Source organism: Dermacentor albipictus, chromosome 8, assembly GCF_038994185.2.
Source record: "Dermacentor albipictus isolate Rhodes 1998 colony chromosome 8, USDA_Dalb.pri_finalv2, whole genome shotgun sequence".
Taxonomy (NCBI): Eukaryota; Metazoa; Arthropoda; class Arachnida; order Ixodida; family Ixodidae; genus Dermacentor; species Dermacentor albipictus.
Window position 1 is genome coordinate 87,677,143 of NC_091828.1, and position 19,899 is coordinate 87,697,041.

Consider the following 19,899-nt stretch of genomic DNA (forward strand, 5'->3'; position numbering starts at 1 on the left):
AACAAGATTCCAACAGGTTCTTATTTTCGTAGTGTCCAATTTTGGGATGCGTCATACGTCTGATAGACGGGACGTTGCTAACGCTGACAAATTGAACATTGAACATGAGGGAGGCATACGTCTAACCCTCGAGGTAAGTGCAACCAACTTGCCCAGATTTCAGCTTACCAGCCAGGCAAACAGCTCGAAAGGAGTTTCCACATGCTAGTTCCAAAGAAGAGTAAAAAAAATATCAGCTTTTGGCCACCCACCACTGCCAGGTTGAAGATGCCACCGACTGGTCCCAGTGCCTTGGCGTCCTCGATGATCTGTCGGGCGCCCTTCTCGGTCGAGGCGTCGGCTTTGCTCACAACCACCTTGCAGCCCGCGTGCTGCCACCGGTGGAGGCACAGCCTCTGGTACCCCGTGCGGACGCCGGACCGCGCGCTGAGCACCAGCTTGCGGCATCCGCGGTGCACCATCCAGTCGGCGAGCTCCAGGCCGAAGCCCCCGAGACCGCCGGCGATAACGTACGACTTGTGCTCGTAGAAGCAGGTGCGGGCCACAGCCTCCACCGTGAGTGGAGAGGCGGGCGCCGTCTTCCGCGAGGTCTCTTCCGGCCTGATCTGTGCACGTCAAACGGCAAGAATGACATTATTAGCGATCGGCAGCTTTTTTGAATTGGATGTTCAAACTTGGCGCCATGCCGGGTTCTGCGTTTGGAACGGTGACCGCTTGGACAAAAAATAAGCTGATTACCCCTCACTCCCCCCCCCCCCTTCCCCCCCTCGATATCTATTCCGAGAAACCAAAAACGCTGTAAAGCTATGCCGGGCTACTTGGTGCGTTAACACATGTGCACAAACTGTGCCCCCTTGGCTTTTCTTTCGTTGCGAGATAAAGTTTCTCACAAGTATAAAATTTAGTTGAACAAAAACTGCTGCATATATTGGTTTCGGACAGCCGCTCTCGGAGCAGCAAAGCAATATGCAGCGTCTTCAAATCATTCGAAAGATGAAATGAACACTGCCAGCGGAATGCAGCTGTCTTGAAGAATGAAAGATGATTTTCCAACTTAGCGGCAAAGTTAAATGATGTGCAACGAAATTCTAGCTAAGTAAATAAGCGCTGTTCTCTTGTACAAACGTTCAACACTTATGTCTGAAACACCCGTCCCGCTCTGCTTTATTTTTCCTTTCTCTTTCTCTTTGTCCTCTATACAGCCCCTACTTGTCCCACCCTAGTGCTGGGTAGCAAACCGGACACTCGCAGATGGTTAACCTCCATGCCTTTCCTCTCTTTATATATATACAGTGAAAGCTCGTTAATTCGAACTTCAATAATTCGAATTTATGGGTAATTCGAACTGTACGATTTGGTCCGGCCAAGCTCCATAGAAGTCTATGTATACAAAAGTCCGTTAATTCGAACGCGAGAAGGTTCCCTCACGGATAATTCGAACTACGCTCGCCTGGCACACGGCCAGAGAAACGCGCCTACTGCCTACACACAAGGCTGTATTGCCTCCGAAACGGAGAGAACTGCGAGAGAAGGCAAAATCGGACAAAAATCTAACCGACGCGGGGTCAGCCAGAAGGCAGCGGCGGCTGCCGCCTCTCCGTTCTACGTAACCTCGGAGACTTCTTGCCCGTTGCGAATCTCGGAGGCTTTGCAAATCTTCTACAGCTGCTAATGTTGTGCGGCGATGGCACGGCAAGCTCCAAAACACAGCGAATCAAGAACGTCGCAGCTGCGCTTGCAATCAAGAACCAACGAATCAGGGCCTTCGCCACCTTCACATGTTCAGCGTCTTTGTCTCGGCAGTCTTCATCGGTTGTGCACCTCTGTTTTCAGCTTAGGAGGTATCCGCCGTCGCGATTCATTGGGATGGTGTTAAGCCTCGGCTAACGTTCGTTTCGGTGGACATCGGTGGTGTGGCACAGTCGGTCCAGAGCTTCGACTTGAAGATGGCGTGTGCCCGCGGCACACGCCATCACTTTCTGACACGCCAAATTTCTGACATGCCCTACTGCTTCCAAATCGCAGTGTACTGTTGCCCTCCTTCACTTTCGTTAGTTCGAACTTTCGTTAATTCGAACTGAATCGGCTTCCCCTTGCGATTCGAATTAACGAGCTTTTACTGTATAACCTGGATCAGACAACACAGCTTAACTACACTTATATTCCTGTTAAAGGAGGCAATATACTCGTATATAGTTTCAGTTTCCGTCGTAACGCTATACTGTGTTGTACTCTTTGAAGAGTGCACAGGTAAGCTTTCTATCGAATGCCCTGCCTTGAAAGACAAAAGAATGAAGACAAAGGCCAAGCGCACCTGGAGCACCACTTTGCCCATGTGCTTTCCGGAAGCCATGAACCGGAACGCCTCCTCGGCCTGGTCCCGCTCAAACTTGATGGCATCCAGCGGTCGGACCGCGCCCGAAGCAATGCCCTCACGGACAAGCTCGACGACGCGGCGCTTGTCGGCGGCGACGAATGGATCGTCGCCGAACAGCGCGTCCAGCAGGATGCCGTGGAAGGTGACATTCTTGAGGAACACCGACATCCCCAGCGGCGAGTTCTTGGACAGGTCGAACTTGCCGATCTCCAGGAATCGGCCGTGAGTTGCCAGGCAGCGCACGCTGGCCTGGAGCTTCTCTTCTGCCAGCGAGTTGAGCACGAGGTCAACGCCTGGTGTTTGAATAGAGAAGACGGCGAGACATTACGACTGAGTCCTCTTCTTGCTTCAACCACAGAACCATGACTTTGATAGCTTAGAATCGTATAAGTATCGCATTATAGTCGGCCACTAATTTTGACCCTAAAGTCTGCTTGGGCCCTCTAGAGCATCGAAACATTGATCTGTTTAGGGCTATGGGACATCTACATCTTGAAGATTTCAGGCTTTTCAGGTCTTTCACGCAACACGAAAAGTAAAACGTTTTTGAAGGAGCTCACGCATAGATGCCTTCAACGAACTTTTGGCGTTTCTTTTCCCAGCCAGGCACTATCAACATAGCTGACAACCTGTTCGGACTAACTGTTTAATATGAAGCACACATTAAGTCTTGCTAAGACCTGCAGTGGGTTTTGGCATCAGCCTAAATGATAGCTTTCGGGCGTCATCATTCTTAGACGACGTGTGGCCAAAAGCGATGGCACGATGATTACGGTATACTTGGCATTTACCAGAGTCTTTTAACAGAGTATACGCAAACTCATCTCCATTTCATGCTCTGCTTCTTTCACTTTTGCAACGGGTGACCACGCTCACCTCGGCTACTCGTCTCCAGCAGGATGTGAGCCTCGAACGAGAGATCGCGTGAGTTTGCGAAGTTGCGGTCCTGAAGCTGCGGGAAGCGGCGCTTGAGGAACTCTCGCTTCTCCTTGGAACCTGAGAAATCGGACGATGAAAAAAAAAGTACACCTTTGCAAATGCCGCAAATACTGATAGGCACGTCTACAATTTGTCGGCTTTTGATGTGTAGCCAGAGCGGGAAGAAGGAAATGTCGCCAGCGTTGAAACGTCAGCGAGTATTGTAAGGAGGAAGTCACGCGTATGAGAGAGCCCCGGAACGAGGAGTTTGTGAGACCAATGGGAAGAAATCCGAAGAAGACGGGAAGACTGATTATAAGATTAAAGATATTTGACGGAAGAACTCGCACCCTGAGAGTGCCTTACCACTGCAGCATACCTTTACTTTAGTGTGTTTTGGTTTAGACATAAAAAAACAGCTATGAATTTCCGGAAAGAAAAGACGGCATAATATGTGCCTTATTTCAAGTTTTTTCAGTTTAGTAGATACATTTTTCTTGACGCACAAGAACACCGATGAATCTATTAGGATTCACTTTATTATTAGCTGCCCGTTTTCATTTTAACAAAACGAGAACAAGGTGAAAGCAGGAGCCACCGTTTCGACAAGTGGGCTTGTCTTCTTAAAGGCGAGAAGGCCTTGAAGAAGACAAGGCCCTGAAGAAGACAAAACCACTTGTCAGAACTTTGGCTCCTGCTTTCACCTGGTTCTCGTTTTGCCCATCGTCCTGAATTTCTATCTCCCGCCTTCCCCTTGCTTTCCGTCTCCATTTTAGTTGCTTTGTCTTAGGCCGCAGAAGCGACTGAGGCGCAAGCCACGGAAACCCGCTTTTTACGTAAAAAAAGAAAGACACGCACCTTCTAAAGGCAATAACGCGAAATGAAGTAACATGCATCTCAGGCTCGCTGCACCCGACACCTTACCGACGGTGGTGAAGACAGTGCAACCCATGGTGAGGGCGATGGAGATGGCCGCTTGTCCGACGCCTCCGCTGCCGGAGTGGACGAGCAGGGACTCTCCCGGTCGCATGTTGCCCCGCACCAGGAGGGCGTAGTAGGCGGTCGAGTAGGCGACCGGAACTGTGGAGGCCTCCTCGAGGCTCCACGACTCGGGCACCTCCCACAGGAAGCCCGGATCTGCGGCCACTGCCGTCGCCATGCCTTGGGCTGCCACGGCACCCATGACTCGGCGTCCCTTCGGGTCGCGACCGGAGAACTCCAGGCCGAGGACGCAGTCCGAGGAAGCCAGGTTGCCTGTTTGCGAAGGAGGGTGGCGGGCGAGTTTTAACCACTTTATTCACCAGTAATGAAGGACGGGGCGATAAGTACGCGAGCGTTACATAATAGTATCATAAAAATGCTCGATGCTTGAGACTTCATTGAAGTAATGTCAAGGCCAGCGAGATGTTTCTTTGCACATTTTCCTAGTCAGTATGCAGGCGATTACAACGTGATCAAATGTCCAGTTTGTGCATATTCGTTCATGTAGCGTTATTTCTTATCTTCTTTTTTTTGGATGCGAATTGCGGAGATCCAACGCACATCTTAGAATCTGTATGACGCAGAGCTTTCGGGAAGTGGTTAATCGAAAGTTATAAGTTTGCCTATTTCGTTCCTGCGCCCATGGCGTTAAGGATACTGTCGCGCGCGCGCATGGGCTTTTGTGCACCAGTGTGACACACGCAATGATCTCCTCAAGGAGGTAGTTGACCTTGGCACGATGGAATTATGCGTGCGATTGTGGGCCTTATGGTTAGGCTATATCGGGCCGCTGTGCTGGGGGACCGTGGTTCGATCGCACCACTGGGCACGCGATTCAATTTTCTGGATGTCAATTTTCTGGTGCCGCAACTGGTGTCAATCTGGAAATTCATTCGAGGTGTATACGCCTCGCAAACTCACCGGCTACAATTCGCAAATTGCAATATACGCCCAAAAGCAATGGATTGAGAAGATAATTAGTGAATTTTTGTTAATTACTTGAATATGCGTTTCAACTTCTCGTGCTAGTAATACCCGCCTCTTCGAATAATCTATCTCAAGGACAATAATTATGCCATTTGCTCAGGCGTTCTAAAAAAATATGTAAAAGTTAAAAACGATCACCCTGTAGTGCACAGGATGCCGGACGTGTTAGAAAATTCAAGGCATCGCCGCATTTTACGACAGATTTACCGACGGAGTCAGTGCAAATGCCTGTGTCGGTCGATTCTGATACCAGGGCTGATATATGTCCTCAAAATACTTTTAATGCGATAGCGTTATGCAGGTCAAGACGGCTTTCGGCGATATATATAGGGAGATCTGTCCCCAGCAGATCAACTGGGCGGAGGGGGGCTAGTGAGAGCAGCAGCGGAGCGGGGAAGGAGGATCAATAGAGTGGCTCGACGTAGAGGGGCACATGATGGGAGGAGCGGCAGGAGTTGAGCGGGCGTGGGGTGGACGCGCGAAAGAGCGAAACGCTCTCAATCTCGCTGCACTGATTGGAGGTGGTTCCGATTGATTGATTAAGCAGTTGAAGAAGATATCCCTTGAACTATTGGAAGAAAGAAGAAAATGGGGATGTGCGATAACAATATTAAGACGACGATCACGTTAGCAAATGCTTGGAGCGAGTTCACAACCTTTACTGGGTGGTTTGGAGAGCCGGCTGGGTTTATCTGGGTGAAAGTCATACCGATGCAGACCGTTGCATGATAGGACGCCGTGAGGCAACTGGCATTACATTTTGAAGTGTAGCGCGAGAAATCATTATTAGAGTGCAGTTTGTTGGTGGCTCTATGACTGCGCAACAGCGGCGCTGGATTGCGCGGCAAGTCACGTGAGCACGTTGTCTCAGTGGCGCCCCTCGACGGACAATAATAGAAACTCAAAACTTCCTACCATTAAATTACTGTTCTCCTATTTACATGCCAGGCGCCACTAAGGTCGCTGAAGCGCACCGCGAGGACCTGCCAGCTTTTCTTTTAGCTTGCGATCTGGTCAATAGGCATTAGCTTCTTGACTCTTTTTGACCATGTGCTGGTTCAGGATGAATTAAAGCATGTATCGCACGCCATGCAAGCACATATGTAATAGTCAACGCTATGTGCACTCTCGTAGAAGTTCCTTTTTTTGGAATGCAGGAGCCATTAAGCGAATACATTTTTCCTGAAACCTGTGCGCGCGGCTCTGGAGAACTCCAAAAGCTGTAATCTGCACTTGTGAGCCGTGTGGCTACAGTCGAGCACGAATTACTCATTGCCAAGGCTACGCCAAGCAGCTTTCTTTCTTGGTTGTTTCTTTACCTTTCACTTGCTTGGGAGCTAGTCACAACTAATTCACTAGGTGAATTAAGCATCGTTTGTGGACAAAGTGGCACTCAAAGAAAGTATAATTGACCAGGCACATCCGAGCTATGAAGCCCTTACAGCGATATTACTGCGGGCCTCACAACCCTTGCAGTGCGAGACACCTGTACGATGATGGTTGGCAGCTGTAGGCGACAACCTATTGGTCTCGGTACAAATTTACACGCGGTTCAATGGGAACACGAAGAAGTGCAGCGGAAGGGATTTATTTTTAAAAACTACTTACCAGGCAAAGCATCCGGTGGAAGCTTTCCGGTGGCCAGCATGATGTCTCTGAAGTTGAGTGGGGAGTAGTATACGCTACACAGGACACCGTGCGTACTGCTAGACGGTGACGAGTATCGTAGCGGCGACTCGTACCATTGCAGGCTTGACAGATCGCCTCGAGTTTGCACGTTCAGGAAGGCGTACGGCGTGTTGGTCTTCGGCGCTCCGTCAGACTGCGCGACCCGGTGCCTGTACGATCCCCACTGCCCATCGCGGTACACGTTCATGACCAGGTCCTTCTCCAGTATGTCCTTGTATGCCGGGTTGCTTGGACTGAAGTCGGCGACCTTGTTCGGTCCCTTGACGCTGGCGTTGAATATGCACCTGACGTGGCTTCCGGTTTCCTGCCGGAGGCAGTTGGTCAGTCCCACGACACCGCTGATGGCCACGTCCTCGGCGAGCAGCCAGACATTATGTCCTGCAGGCCCGCTCTCGTATTCGGCTGCCTTAGTCTTGAGAGGCTCAACCCAGTCGTAGCCGTTGTTTGTGACCTTAATCACTTCCTGTTTCGCCGCGTCGACGATGGAGGCCTTCCTGAGCAGGAACAGCGTGGACACATTGTTGGACTTGAGGCCGACCACGTGGAATCCGCGGGCGCGGAAGGCGGCCTCCACGGTCTCGACTGCTTGGACCCGGAGCGGTACCTTGCCGATTGTCGACAAGAACGTCTCGGCAGGAGTGAGGGCCGTGCGCTGGTCGAGCAGGACGAAGCAGTTATCCTTGCATTGGGAGAAGAGATCCTCGGCCAGAGAGTCGAGGCTCTTGCCAGTCTCGCCACGCGTGACAATAAGGTCTGCTTCGGGAAGGCCACCCGTGGAGACCGAGGTGGGGTCCCACTTGACCGTTCTCGCTCCTTCCGAAAGCTGCTCAGTCGCGATCGCGTCCGGAGCCGGGTGGGCCACGGTGTACTCAATCTTCAGCAGGATGTTCGCCAGGCGAAGTAGGTCGGTCACCCATGGCGCCAGCAACGTGCTGTCTTTGCCTGCCAACTCCAGAACGCGGATCTTTTTGGTGCTCGTGTTCTCGACCACGACGTCCAAGAGGTACCGCAGCGGGTCCTCTTCGAGGAGGACCGTGTTGAGGAAGTCCCGTTGCAGGTCCTCCTTGTGTGCCTCCAGGGTCGACTGGACGGTGGCAACCAGAGACGCGGCGGAGCCGTTGGCCTGTTTCTGGATGGCAGCCAGGACCTTGAGGAGGCCGTGGTTCTCGCCCGGGTTCTCGAGGTAGCGCTTGAGCACCTGTTCGGGAGCCTCGCGGAAGCCGTTCATGACGTCCGAGACTTGCGTCCTGTTCATGCCGCAGGACTCGAGGACCCGGCGCGCGACGCCGCAGCACACCTCGACGTACTCGCGGATACGGGACTCACGCTCGTTGCGAGCAGAACCGTCGTCTGCGTACGGCACGAACTGGTATTCTTCGAGGAAAGGCGTCTGCTGCACAGCCCGCCGTGGGCCGATGCTGGCCTTGAGGCCCCGGATGACGACGCCGCTGGCGCGGCACGTGTTGAGGTACGGGTTGTAGACGACGTCGATGCCTGTGTGGAAGGATAGCGAAAGGAGAAATGAAAATGTATAAGTGCACAGGCCTCAGAGTACATACGAGACGAGACAGAGAGAGAGACAAAAGAAAGGGGAAAGGCAGGGAGGTTAACCAGATGGGTAGATACGGTTTGCTACCCTACGCTGGGGAAAGAGGGGAGGGGGAGGTAAAGTGATAGCAAAGTAGACATAAATGGAGAAAGGAGCATAGACATACAATCACAGTCAAATACTGTCACCGTATACCGTCATCACATAGCACAGTAGCGCTTGCGGCACTATAAACATCTGCTCAGGCGCTCGTCCAATTCTATTGTCCTTAAAAAGTGCAATGGTGCCCTCGTCGCCCTCCGCTGCGATGGTTTGTGATTTCGGCATTATAAAATAAGTTCCTGTGTAAGAGGTCTTTGGCCGAATCGCTCTGTCGCGAGTTCGAGCGATCGTCTCTGTAAATTGTAGCGAGGAAAGTCACAGAGAAGGCGTTGAAGAGTCTCCTCGCTACCAGAGTCATCACACGAGGCGTCGTCGGCCCATCCGATTCGGAATGCAAAGGACTTAGTGAAGGCCACCCCTAGCCATATTCGACAAAGCAGGGTAGCTTCGCGACGGCAGAGGCCAGCTGAAATACAAATGCGTAGAGAGGAGTCTAGGTTGTGCAGCCGGTTGTTTTGAAAACTTCCTGCGTTCCACAAGGAAAACTACGAGAAAAAAGAATACGGCTCGTGTGATAACGCCTTCTCTTCTCACTTTTTTTTGGTTCAGACTTCTCGCGACAGTTCCTCACTTCGCGTGCAGTCTACCCAGATTTAAAAGTGTTCGTATCGGTTCTGAGCGAGGGGAATGATCAGAGAATAGGAAATAGGGAAACTGAGGGGATGGCGAACAACAAATGGAAGGCAGGGCATGGGTCCTACAATCGACTTCATTTCTGTGAGGCGTTGTCGAGTACAGGTCGAACGGCGCATGCGTAACAGTAGTCATGGCAACGCACTCAGTGGCGTAGCAACAGGGGGGGCCGGGGGGCCGTGGGCCCCGGGTGCACGGGGTCAGCAGGGGGGGGGGGGTGTCATATACGTCTGAAGACACCCGAAAATTGTCGATATCCCCGCCTTCCTCGACTACACCCGGGAGGGGAGGGGGGGGGGGGGTGACAGAAGAGCTAAGGGCCCCGGGTGCCAGATGACCTAGCTACGCCACTGAACGCCCTTCTACGCAATCATTACGTACAGCCACGCCTGTCTAGGAAGTTGAGCTCTTTGATTGTCAGGAACAGAGAGCAAGTGCAGAAGGCCTGGTCTACTTCGTGAAAGGAAAGGAAACAAAAAGAACGTTTCGTCTTTGGGCTTAATTCCTTCCTCTGTTTAAAGCTTTTCTTGCGCGCAAGGAAGCCCTAGAACAGAATGACTAAGAAAAAAAATAAGGGAGACTACTATCAAAACATTCGGTAGGCGATAACCGACTAACCCCGGTCAACACCATTTCAAATTCTCACGTGAAGAAGAAAGCGGTATCGCAACATTCACGCCGTGTATAATGTGCTTTTTTGTGGTCTCACAAATATCACGGAATAAACAGGGAGACATTGCGTGACTTACCCGCATCGCCGACCTTTTCGACGACCTTAGCGTGGACTTTGGGGTCGATGCGGCACGACTGTATCCTGACGGGCAGTCTGAAGGTTCGCAGTGGGTTGCCCAAGATGCAGAACTGAAGCATGGCATCGGTGAAGGTGACCCAGTTGTCCTCCCACTTGAGCGTGCCGTACGGCTCTGCAAGAGTCGTGACGGGAATGCTCAAAGCGGAGCTACGGCTCACGAACATTGTGCAGACACCATCGAAAACGGTTGTCAATGTAAGCGAACAGTCGAACGTTCCGGGAAAATTTTTCGCTTGATTAAGGTAATGATGTGCTTGAACGCGTACATTTCGTTTTATTGCAGTGAGGATCTTCAGGTAGCGTTTGTCTTTTCGTTGCGGGGTTCCGTACATAGAGAGCAGAGCCATTAGAGAGTTTAAGTTTAGGGGACGCAAGCGGCTTGCGTACGCAAGAACTAGGGGCGACGGTACTGCGCATGCGCAGAACCGTCTGCGCAAGCGCAGTGCCGTCTCCCGTAGTTCTAGCGTACGCAAGCCGCTTGCGTCCCCTAAACTTAAACTCCCTATTAACCGGTACATCTGAAGCGTTATAATAGCTTTGGTGGCAGCACGAGTAAGCCTATTCCCCATACGTGTGTCGTCTGGAGCGGACCGAGCGCCGGCGTGGAAGGCGATTGCCATCCTGCTCTCCCGCCGTGGGAGCCCTTTCCCGCAGCCGTAACGGGGGGAGAGGGCGGCGGGAGAAGAGCGATGTTTAAAGTACCTTAAACTTCGTATTGTAGCGCAACGCTTTGAGGAGGGCCGCCTCCTCCTCGCGCGCCCTGGCCGAGGCCGACGCCGCGTCGCTATTGGCCTAATAGCATCACGTGGGCCCTCGCGCCGTGCTTCAGCGCCATTTTCGCTCGAGAAGCGTCTGTGGAGTAGCGAGGAGCGCATGTTGGCGCCGCTGCTACGTTCGAGCGGTGTAGGTGGCGCCACGGTCGAGGAGGGAGCGTGAAAGAGAGGAGAAACGAGGAGGAGCGAAGGCGGAAGAGGAGAGTGTCGCTACTTCACGATGTTTAAGGGGTTTTAGCACTGTAGTCCCCGAATATGCTTGTACCCTATGGGACCCGTCACACATATGTCTGATAAATAAACTAGAAAAAATACAAAACAGAGCAGCCAGGTTCGTCTTGAGTCGGTACGGGAGGAGGCACAGTTGCACAGCAATGAAAACAGAGCTCAACCGGGAGTCCCTGTCGTCTCGCCGAAAGAGGCTGCGGCTAAAGCTTCTGTATGAAATCTATCATAACAAAACTGGAATTGATAGGGAAATGTACTTAAAACCGCCAAACTGTATATCGGCACGCGCTGACCACCAGTGCAAAATTAGAGAATACCGGGCTAGGACGGGCCTGTATTCCAACTCCTTTTTTTGTAAAAACTATCGCTCAGTGGAATGGACGGTCATGTGAACAGGTGTGCAGTGAGAATCAAGATGTATTAACGCGACAGCGTTAAGGAGCTCGTGTCGCAGAAAAGCCGGTGTCGTCGGCGTCGGTGTCGGCGTCGGCGTCGTCGGCGTTGGCCGTGAGCGATAAATCCTAGCAGGCACTTCATGAATAAAAAACAACTTGCAACATGGGCTGGGTGGGAATCGAAACAGGGTCTCCGGAGTGTGAGACGGAGACTCTACCACTCAGCCACGAGTGTTTTTTTTTCTTTATTGCACTCAGCCACGAGTTCGATGCTTCAAAGCGGTACAAAAGCGTCTCTAGTGAATGCGGTGTTGCCTTAGAAACGAGCTGTTTCTAAGGCTCAGGCGTGCGTCTCTTGCTCAGGCGCACATTTCGTTGCCGCGCCGAACGCGGCGCTGCTCGACGCCTACCGCGTCCGATGCGGGGCGCGTAGTCGCTGCGCCGTAGCCCACTGTCTTACACCCCTTGGCGGGTCGACGGGAACGCTGTCGCGTTCCACTCTTGAAGGCGAAGCTTAAGCGTCCTCCAATTTTTCTTTTCATGCTTGTAACCCCCCTGCTGTAACGCTTTCGGGCTAAGCGGGGATATGTCTGAATAAAGAATAAAGAATAAAGAATTCCCCGAACGCTCCCCCCCCCCATCCAAGCCTTCATATGCGCCGAAGCGTTCGCGTGACAACAGCGGCTTTAGTGACAAGATGTGCGTCTCAAACTGCTCTGAAAGAGCTGGCGTTGCGGTGACGAATGGCGCTCCGCCACTTGCTTGCGCGAGAGCGCGAGCCCGTTGAATTGTTGCCTTTGTTCCAACGCTTTAAAATCCAAGCACCGACGGCCATAGAGTTTCCTACAAAATTACTAGAGGGAACTCTGGCGCTGCAGTCGTTGTCCTACCATGGGAATGATGGGAAGTACATGGATTTGTCTGATCTTCGTGCTTATGGATTCAGACGTTCTTGTGGCTTTGTATATTACGCTATATAAATATTATTGTCGTATATTTCTGCGCAATCTATATTCTTCGAAGTGCAGAAGACGCCGGGAACGCCTACAATTGCTATTAATTGCAACAATTGAGCTTGTCCAGATGGCCAAATCGAAACGCGCCAAGCGTCTCAACGCACTGGCATGCCCGCGATAAATTCCTAAGGGCGTTTCATTCGCTTGTCGATGCGTTTGTGGCTTAATGGTTTCAGTAACAGGCTTCTGTGCTAGAGTCCTTGTGTTCGAATCCTGCCGTCGGGCAATTTTAATGATGTTTATTTAATTATTTATTCCGCAATATACTGTTGAAAATGACGAGTTAACAAAGTCACAATGCCGTTTGAAGCCAAAAGGACGAAGTTTGGGCAAAACCATGTACTTCCCATAATTCCCATGCTGGGACAACCGCTCCCATTGCAGCTCCCGTAGACACTAGCGCCAGAGTTCCCTCTAGTAATTCTTGTAGGAAACTCTATGCCGACGACCACCACAATAATGGGCGAAAGAGACGAGTAAAGCTATTCGCTTTGCTAAGCACCTTGGGGAGGAGCGCATTGCCCTCCTGCACCACATTTTTACTGCGTTCATAGGCTGCATCGTGGCGCACGAAATGGATGGGCGTCTAAAGTTTGCGCGACCTGGATTCCGCCGGAGAAGTTGAATTTTCGAGCAGTGTGTGCCTGCGGCCTATGATATCGTAGTTGTACAACAACACTTCACGAGTGCAGGCTGGAAACACGAATACTCCACCGCATGCCAAGGCGGCGAAAATACTGAGAGTTTTCTCAGGTGCAGTGTGTCCTGTGAAGCTTTGCATGCCAATAGCGCTCTTTTTCTTTATCGCACGGTTTACCCACTCGGCGTAACGTGGAACTGAACGTAAAAGTAAGCCTGGAGGCACGTTTTTTGCAGATACGGCTACGACGACTCATGAAATGCATTGTCCACGGATCATCAAATTGTCGTCAGATGGTTCGTCAGATGTCGTCAGATGCTTCAGATGGTTCACCCTTGGGTGAGTATTCATGTGCCGCCTTTGTTCTATGTCGTGTGCGAAAGCTGACGATGAGCATCAGCCGAAGACGCATAAGCGGAGCACTTGGAACATCAAACGTCGTGGGCACGCGGTAGACACCAAGTCCAAGCGATAGCTGGTGTCTACCATATGAATATCCGAGGTCATCAGATGGTAGAGGCCCACCATATCACTTGGATCTGTGGTCTCACAAGCGGACTTGTTGTCGGCTAAGTGGCACAGGAGTACCAGTGAGCGTATAGTATATCCTTATGAAAACTTTTATAGCGAAGCATTAAGTCGGAAGATATCTTCCGGTTCACCTTAAAAAGCATTTTTCGCTCATAAATTAGGCAACACAATGCTCAAATTTCAAACTACACCTTATAACGTGCATAAAATCAAAATGATGAAGAAATATGCTGTAGTTTAACGAAATTTAATATGAAAATAAATTTCTTAGTTTTGTAAGGAGTGTGAAATAACAAGCTAACTTGGGAGTTTGAAAATATGGCCAGTGTGTATAACCTACGTAGCAAAGGTTCACTTAAGGTAAGTCAACATGATTATACGATAATTTGGGGAGTCCCTGGTTCCTCTGGGCACCCGCAACGGAGTCAGAAGCTCCGCCCCCTTCACGCGCTAGAAGCGCAGATAACTCGCACCTGGGGCACAGCTGGCGCGGTTGGCACGCGCTTAATGGTGAAACGAGCAGACGCCAGGTGCCGGTCGCTACTCTTCACAGCTGCTCCTGCACTCGGATTCCCAACACGCCTCGATAAAAGGAGGGATGCGTTGTCCCTACGGCGTGCGACAGAAGAGCCAAGGGATGGACAGCGCTAGTCTAACCTAACGGAAGAGAAGCAAGAACCTCTAGCTCACAGACGCGCAAATAAGGAGCCGTTGTATAACGATTTGCACCACGATAATAACCCCGTAAGGATGTTTTGGCCATATTTGTTTAGGGAACAGTTGTAGAGACAACTCAGAAAGAACACGTCGAACGTTATCTTAATAGCTACGTGAGCGGAGGAATATCCATCGGCTTAGCAAAGTGAAGGAGTGGGGTGGGGGACACGGAGCTAAAGGTCTGTGGGGCGATAACACTGAGAAGTGCGGAAAACGTCCACACACTTGACGGGAAGGGCACGAAGCCCGGCATATTCGGATAGAGCGATAAATCGGGCTAGTTGGTGTATACCTTCATTGTTCTTGCTCCTACGTATGGCTCGCAATAACTGGGGCAAGATGTACCCCGACTAAAAAAGAAAACACGCTGATACGAAGAAGCACAAATTACCAACATGTGTATTATCAGATCAAACCTCGTATTAAACTGAACATAAGGATGCATTAATTGCTATTGGGTGAACAAATGGGAAATCAGATCAACAGACCCTCTAAATTTTATGTATTCAATACTGCAAGCACAAAGGCTCAAGCAGGAGGGGCAAAAGAAATACAGAGGAACGAATAAAGAATTGTGCAGAATATACAATAGGTGCAATTACACCCTGTGGGGGCCGCGCTATCATGCGAGAAATCTATCCACGAGCACTTTTCTTGTCATCGTCGGCGATGCTTTCTGTTATAGTGGTCAGCACCGTTCGTCCTTATCTTTTCTGTTTACAGTAGTATAGCAACCTAGACTCGACATAGGTCACGTCGTTGCAACCACGGCATGACCAGAGTGGAAAGGCAAGACGCCAACCACCCGTAGGCTTACTCTACGTTTCCAAAAAGAAAAACAACAACACGTACATACGTCCCAGTACGAGGCTGAAATGGGCCACCCTATTCAGAATACACTTTTGACGCCAATGTGAGAAAAAACGAGCAAAATGGCCTCATGTGCCAGTGACGATATTTCGAAGCATGAAGCACGTTGCTTCGAAGCTGTTCACTTTTACCCCAGCCTACCTTAGAAACAGATTCTGAAACGTGCCTTTCCTTGGGCCTCTTCTTCAACTTATTGGAAGAGCCTTTCATGCTTTCTTAGCGCGAAGAATGCACGGAGGGAGCAGGTGCATTCTGAAAGCTCCCTTCACCCGCCCTCTCGAAAGGAACCTTCTCGCTATGTAAAGAACAAATTCCATGCGCCACGGTTCAAGGGTACTCGTCATAAGCGTCGCCAAACGCCTTTATTCAGCAAAAAAGTTATTTCATCACATACCTTTTCTACGCATACGCTTTTTGCTGACTAACGTTCGACGCTAAAGTAAGCAAAGATACCTTGCAGAGGGCAACGTGGACACCTCCCGGTGGATGCCGGCTGCTTCGGATGTACTAAGCAGCAGTGCTGCGCTCTTTCGCCGTTTCGTTCTCAACTGATAGTGGCATTTGCTTGAGATTTCTCTCTTGATGCTTCGACAGCATGGCAATGGTGACAGTTGGGCGCTGTTCCTCAGGTCTGTTCTCAATTTTTAGTTGCTGTAGGCTTAACAAGAGAGGCTGCGTCAGCTCAACATGGTCTCAAGATTCGGCGGCGTATGCTGCAAGCAACGCGCGCACTGCGGTATCTGGGAGGCCGCATATACCAAAGATGACAGATGCCACAGATAGTGTGCTTGTACTTTGCACTTTGCATTGAGCGCGCTAAACCGTCTGCTCAAACTCGCAGCCGCCATTTACTTCTCGGTGACTGGCCAGCTGGCCACAGGAAAGTAATTGCGCGTGAGCAGACTAACGTCACGTGGGCAAGCATTGCAAAGAAGCTCTCGTTCAGTGGCATCCGCGAGGAAAGACACTGCCAAGAAGATCGCTTAGTGCAAAAAAAAAATAAAAAAAAAATAAACGACGAACGAAGCATGAAGGTAGCTTCGGGGTTACCTTACGGTAAGGGAGCGCCAAGGAAGCCCCTACTAAGGACATCTCTAAGAGGAAACGTTCAGAATTGACGTAAGATGGCCTAACCGCAATGAAGGCTTCAATAAAGGAAGGTTTCAGCGTTTGGGCCTCAGCCTACCCTACACTCTCATGATTACATCATCCATGGCGTATGCTTGAGTCCCGTGCTGTCTATAGAACGGAGCACGCGATAACGAGAGGCGGATTGCGGCGGGGGGGTGGGGGGGTGGTGAGGAAAGTCTCACTGTTGAGGTCGGCCTTGATGATGCCCCGGAAGCCTCCGTAGTACTCGTAGCCCCGAAGCCTGAGCTCCTTGTAAATGTCCTCGGCGTCCAGATCGTAGGCCACGGTCTCAGTTGGCGTCCCCGGGGGCTCCCTGTTCAAAAGCTTCTCGCCTTCTTCGGCCATGCGGATGTGGCCACTCGCGGCCACTGTGCCGGCCTCGCACACCTCGAACACGCCAGTGGCGCGCATGATGTTCACCAGGAACTTCACGGAACCTGTGAAAACAATACACATGAACTACCCCTTTTGTAAGGTGTCGTCCACAGTTAAAGAGAACACATGCACGAGTTTCTCCTCTCTGGCAAGTGCGCTATGCTAGGCTTTGCAGCAGATGACCCGTAGTTGTTGGTATCGGCCCTTTTTCTTACCCGGACGTAGCTTGATCAGGCACTTCTTCCACAGCGCCAGCAAAGTGGAGCTGTGCACGTTAGAGCGCTACCTTTGACAACGGGCGGCAGTGTACGTATTGTGCGCTTTCACGCTCGGATGCGTCTTTTTTACAACTTTTCTCTGGCTCCCTACTGTCGTCCTGCTGACGAAGTCGTCCGGGACAGTCAACAAAATTCACATAGAATTTTTCACCCTACTACTCTTTCAGGGAAGATAGGGCTAAATGCGGTGATTTCCATTGTGGCAGCCATGCGGCACATCAAAGGTGGGCGCGATCTCAAACGGTCCACTTTGGGAGCGTTGAAGTTGCGTAACACCAAAAAACCTGGACGCCATCCACGTGAAAGTGTTTAAACAACTTGTTGACATCTATATTTGGCGATGATGTGTACATGAGTGCAATAAAACAATGAAATGATTGTTGAGTAAAATAATTTGTGCGGTAGTTAATTATCTAATAATAGATTTGCTGAGCTACGCGCCACTGAAAACTCACTCGTGAATACCCCAAAACGCTACTGTGCGCTCTGCGTTAACCTTCCAGGGCTTAAGTCAGAATTTCGAGGTATAAAGGAACACTGAAAATATACGCTGGCTTTGTGATGTTAATTACCAAGCTATTAACCCGCCGCGGTTGCTCAGTGGCTATGGTGTTAGGCTGCTGAGCACGAGGTCGCGGGATCGAATCCTGGCCACGGCGGCCGCATTTCGATGGGGCGAAATGCGAAAACACCCGTGTACTTAGATTTATGTGCACGTTAAAGAACCCCAGGTGGTCGAAATTTGCGGAGTCCTCCACTACGGCGTGCCTCATAATCAGAAAGTGGTTTTGGCACGTAAAACCCCGTTATCTAATCTAATCTATTTACCAAGCTATTACTATTTTTATCATTTAAAGAAAAAAATGCCGCAGAACTCTATCTCACGATGACTGTCGATGGCGATTCGGTAAGCTTTCGAGCAACGTAGCCACCCACTGTATTTCTGAATGCGAATATATTTGCCATAAAGTAGTTCTCATTCTGAGACTTCCGTTGCCTCGGCTATATGTGAGATATTCCGGCATCTTCCCCAGTTTCCGTGGCACTCACTTGCCAATGCGCTGCTGTGCGAAGCTGACGCCCTGACAAATATGAAAAAGGACGAAGAAGGCACGAAGCCTACGGAACGACAACGGTGGTGTGACAACAACGCACGACGGCGATGATATGACGCATTCTTCAACGATGACGTTGGTGTGACGACGAGAGCGTCACGATGCCGATATGACGACGTCATGACGACTGGATGACGACGCTGAAATGACGACCGTTGCCATGACGACGATGGCACGGCAACAGGGGTATAATTAAGATCGAATGATGCCAGCACAATTATCACAGAGTGACGAAGAAGGACATGACGTTGATGGATCGAAGAAGGCGCTATGACGACAATGGGATGAAGTTACTGAAGGGGTGACGTAACTATGACCTGCCAATGGCATGACGACCACTACATGACAAGTGTCCCACGCTAGAAGTTAGAATGCCGGCTATGGAATGACCCGACGATGATTGCCCAAGAGTGCATGACGCCGCAATGACGGTGATGGCACGACGACGGTACGATGACGATGTGATGATAACGAGCGTGTCACGACAATAGCGTGACGACGACTGTATAGCCAAGCCTGTATGACGGCGATGGAGTGAAGACGACGCGGCATGACGAAAGTCAGATGCGAAGCTAAAGTTGCGACGATTGCACGACCAAGAGGCACGATGACGATGGTACGGCAACGAATGCATGACGGCGACTCATCCGAAGACGGGGCCATCACGACGGTGGCATAATGACGGCAGCGTAATCGAGGTCGGAACGACGACAGCATATAATTACGATTGAATGACGAAGAAGGAGTGACGTCGGTGGAACGATCAACGAGGCACGACGACAGTGCCGCGACGACAATGGGGACGACGTTACGGAAGGAATGGCGATGGTAAAGCGACAGCTTGACGACGACATGAAAATAGTGTGAAGAAAAAAGGCTGTACGGCAGTGATAGCGTGACGACGACTACGTGACTAGAGTTGGATGTTGAAATCAGAATGACGACGACGGACGGCATCAGTACCAAGTCATGCGTTCGTTGTCACGAATGCACGACGGCAATGGCATGGCAATGGTACGAGGACAACTGGATGACGGAAAGTGTGTGACGGCGAAACGACTGTATTACGAAGCTTGTATGATGACGACGCCCTGACGAGAGGTGATTGACGACGATGGAATGACGACCATGTAACGACCATGATGGCATCGCGACCACGAGCACATAACTAGTAGCCTAAGCTGTTAGGCAACATGGGTAAGAGGCCAGATATAGATAGATAGATAGATATATAGATAGATAGATAGATAGATAGATAGATAGATAGATAGATAGATAGATAGATAGATAGATAGATAGATACGAAACGTTTGAAGTAGGCAGAGACAGCTAATCGCACTGAAAGGTAAGCTAAGGTAAGAAGAACTTTATTGGGTCCTGAAGGTCAACCCTGGGTTGACGCGGGCCGCTCCCACGTTGGGACTGTCAAGCCGAGCCCTTCAGCCACATCGCGGGCCTTCTGGAGTGCCCGTAATTGGTCAGAGAGTGATTCGCTGTGTAGCATTTGCCGCCACCATTCTTGTTCCTTGTCGCATTCTGTGAAGGCCGCGGGGCACTGCCAAAGCATGTGGTCAAGAGTAATGATGCCATTTCACTTATTACAGTTGATTTGAGTTTCCCTCTCCGGATAGATCCTGTTAATAAAATCTGGACTTGGGTATGTTCTTGTCTGTAGCACTGAAAAAGCTGTGTTATTTCAGGGAGCACACGCCTTCCACCCCAG

General features: G+C 50.7%; 1 protein-coding gene across 1 annotated transcript in view; it reads right to left on the minus strand.

The window, feature by feature from the left end:
- Positions 1 to 19,899, minus strand: part of LOC139048833 (fatty acid synthase-like) — a 57,759-nt gene that overhangs the window by 18,595 nt on the left and 19,265 nt on the right. Inside the window, exons 9-15 of the mRNA XM_070523685.1 lie at positions 16,591 to 16,845; positions 10,046 to 10,219; positions 6,872 to 8,446; positions 4,220 to 4,549; positions 3,254 to 3,373; positions 2,315 to 2,670; positions 252 to 605 (exon numbers count right to left, since the gene is read on the minus strand). Coding sequence (XP_070379786.1) covers positions 252 to 605; positions 2,315 to 2,670; positions 3,254 to 3,373; positions 4,220 to 4,549; positions 6,872 to 8,446; positions 10,046 to 10,219; positions 16,591 to 16,845 — 3,164 coding nt within the window. The remainder of the gene's footprint in view (positions 1 to 251; positions 606 to 2,314; positions 2,671 to 3,253; positions 3,374 to 4,219; positions 4,550 to 6,871; positions 8,447 to 10,045; positions 10,220 to 16,590; positions 16,846 to 19,899) is intronic.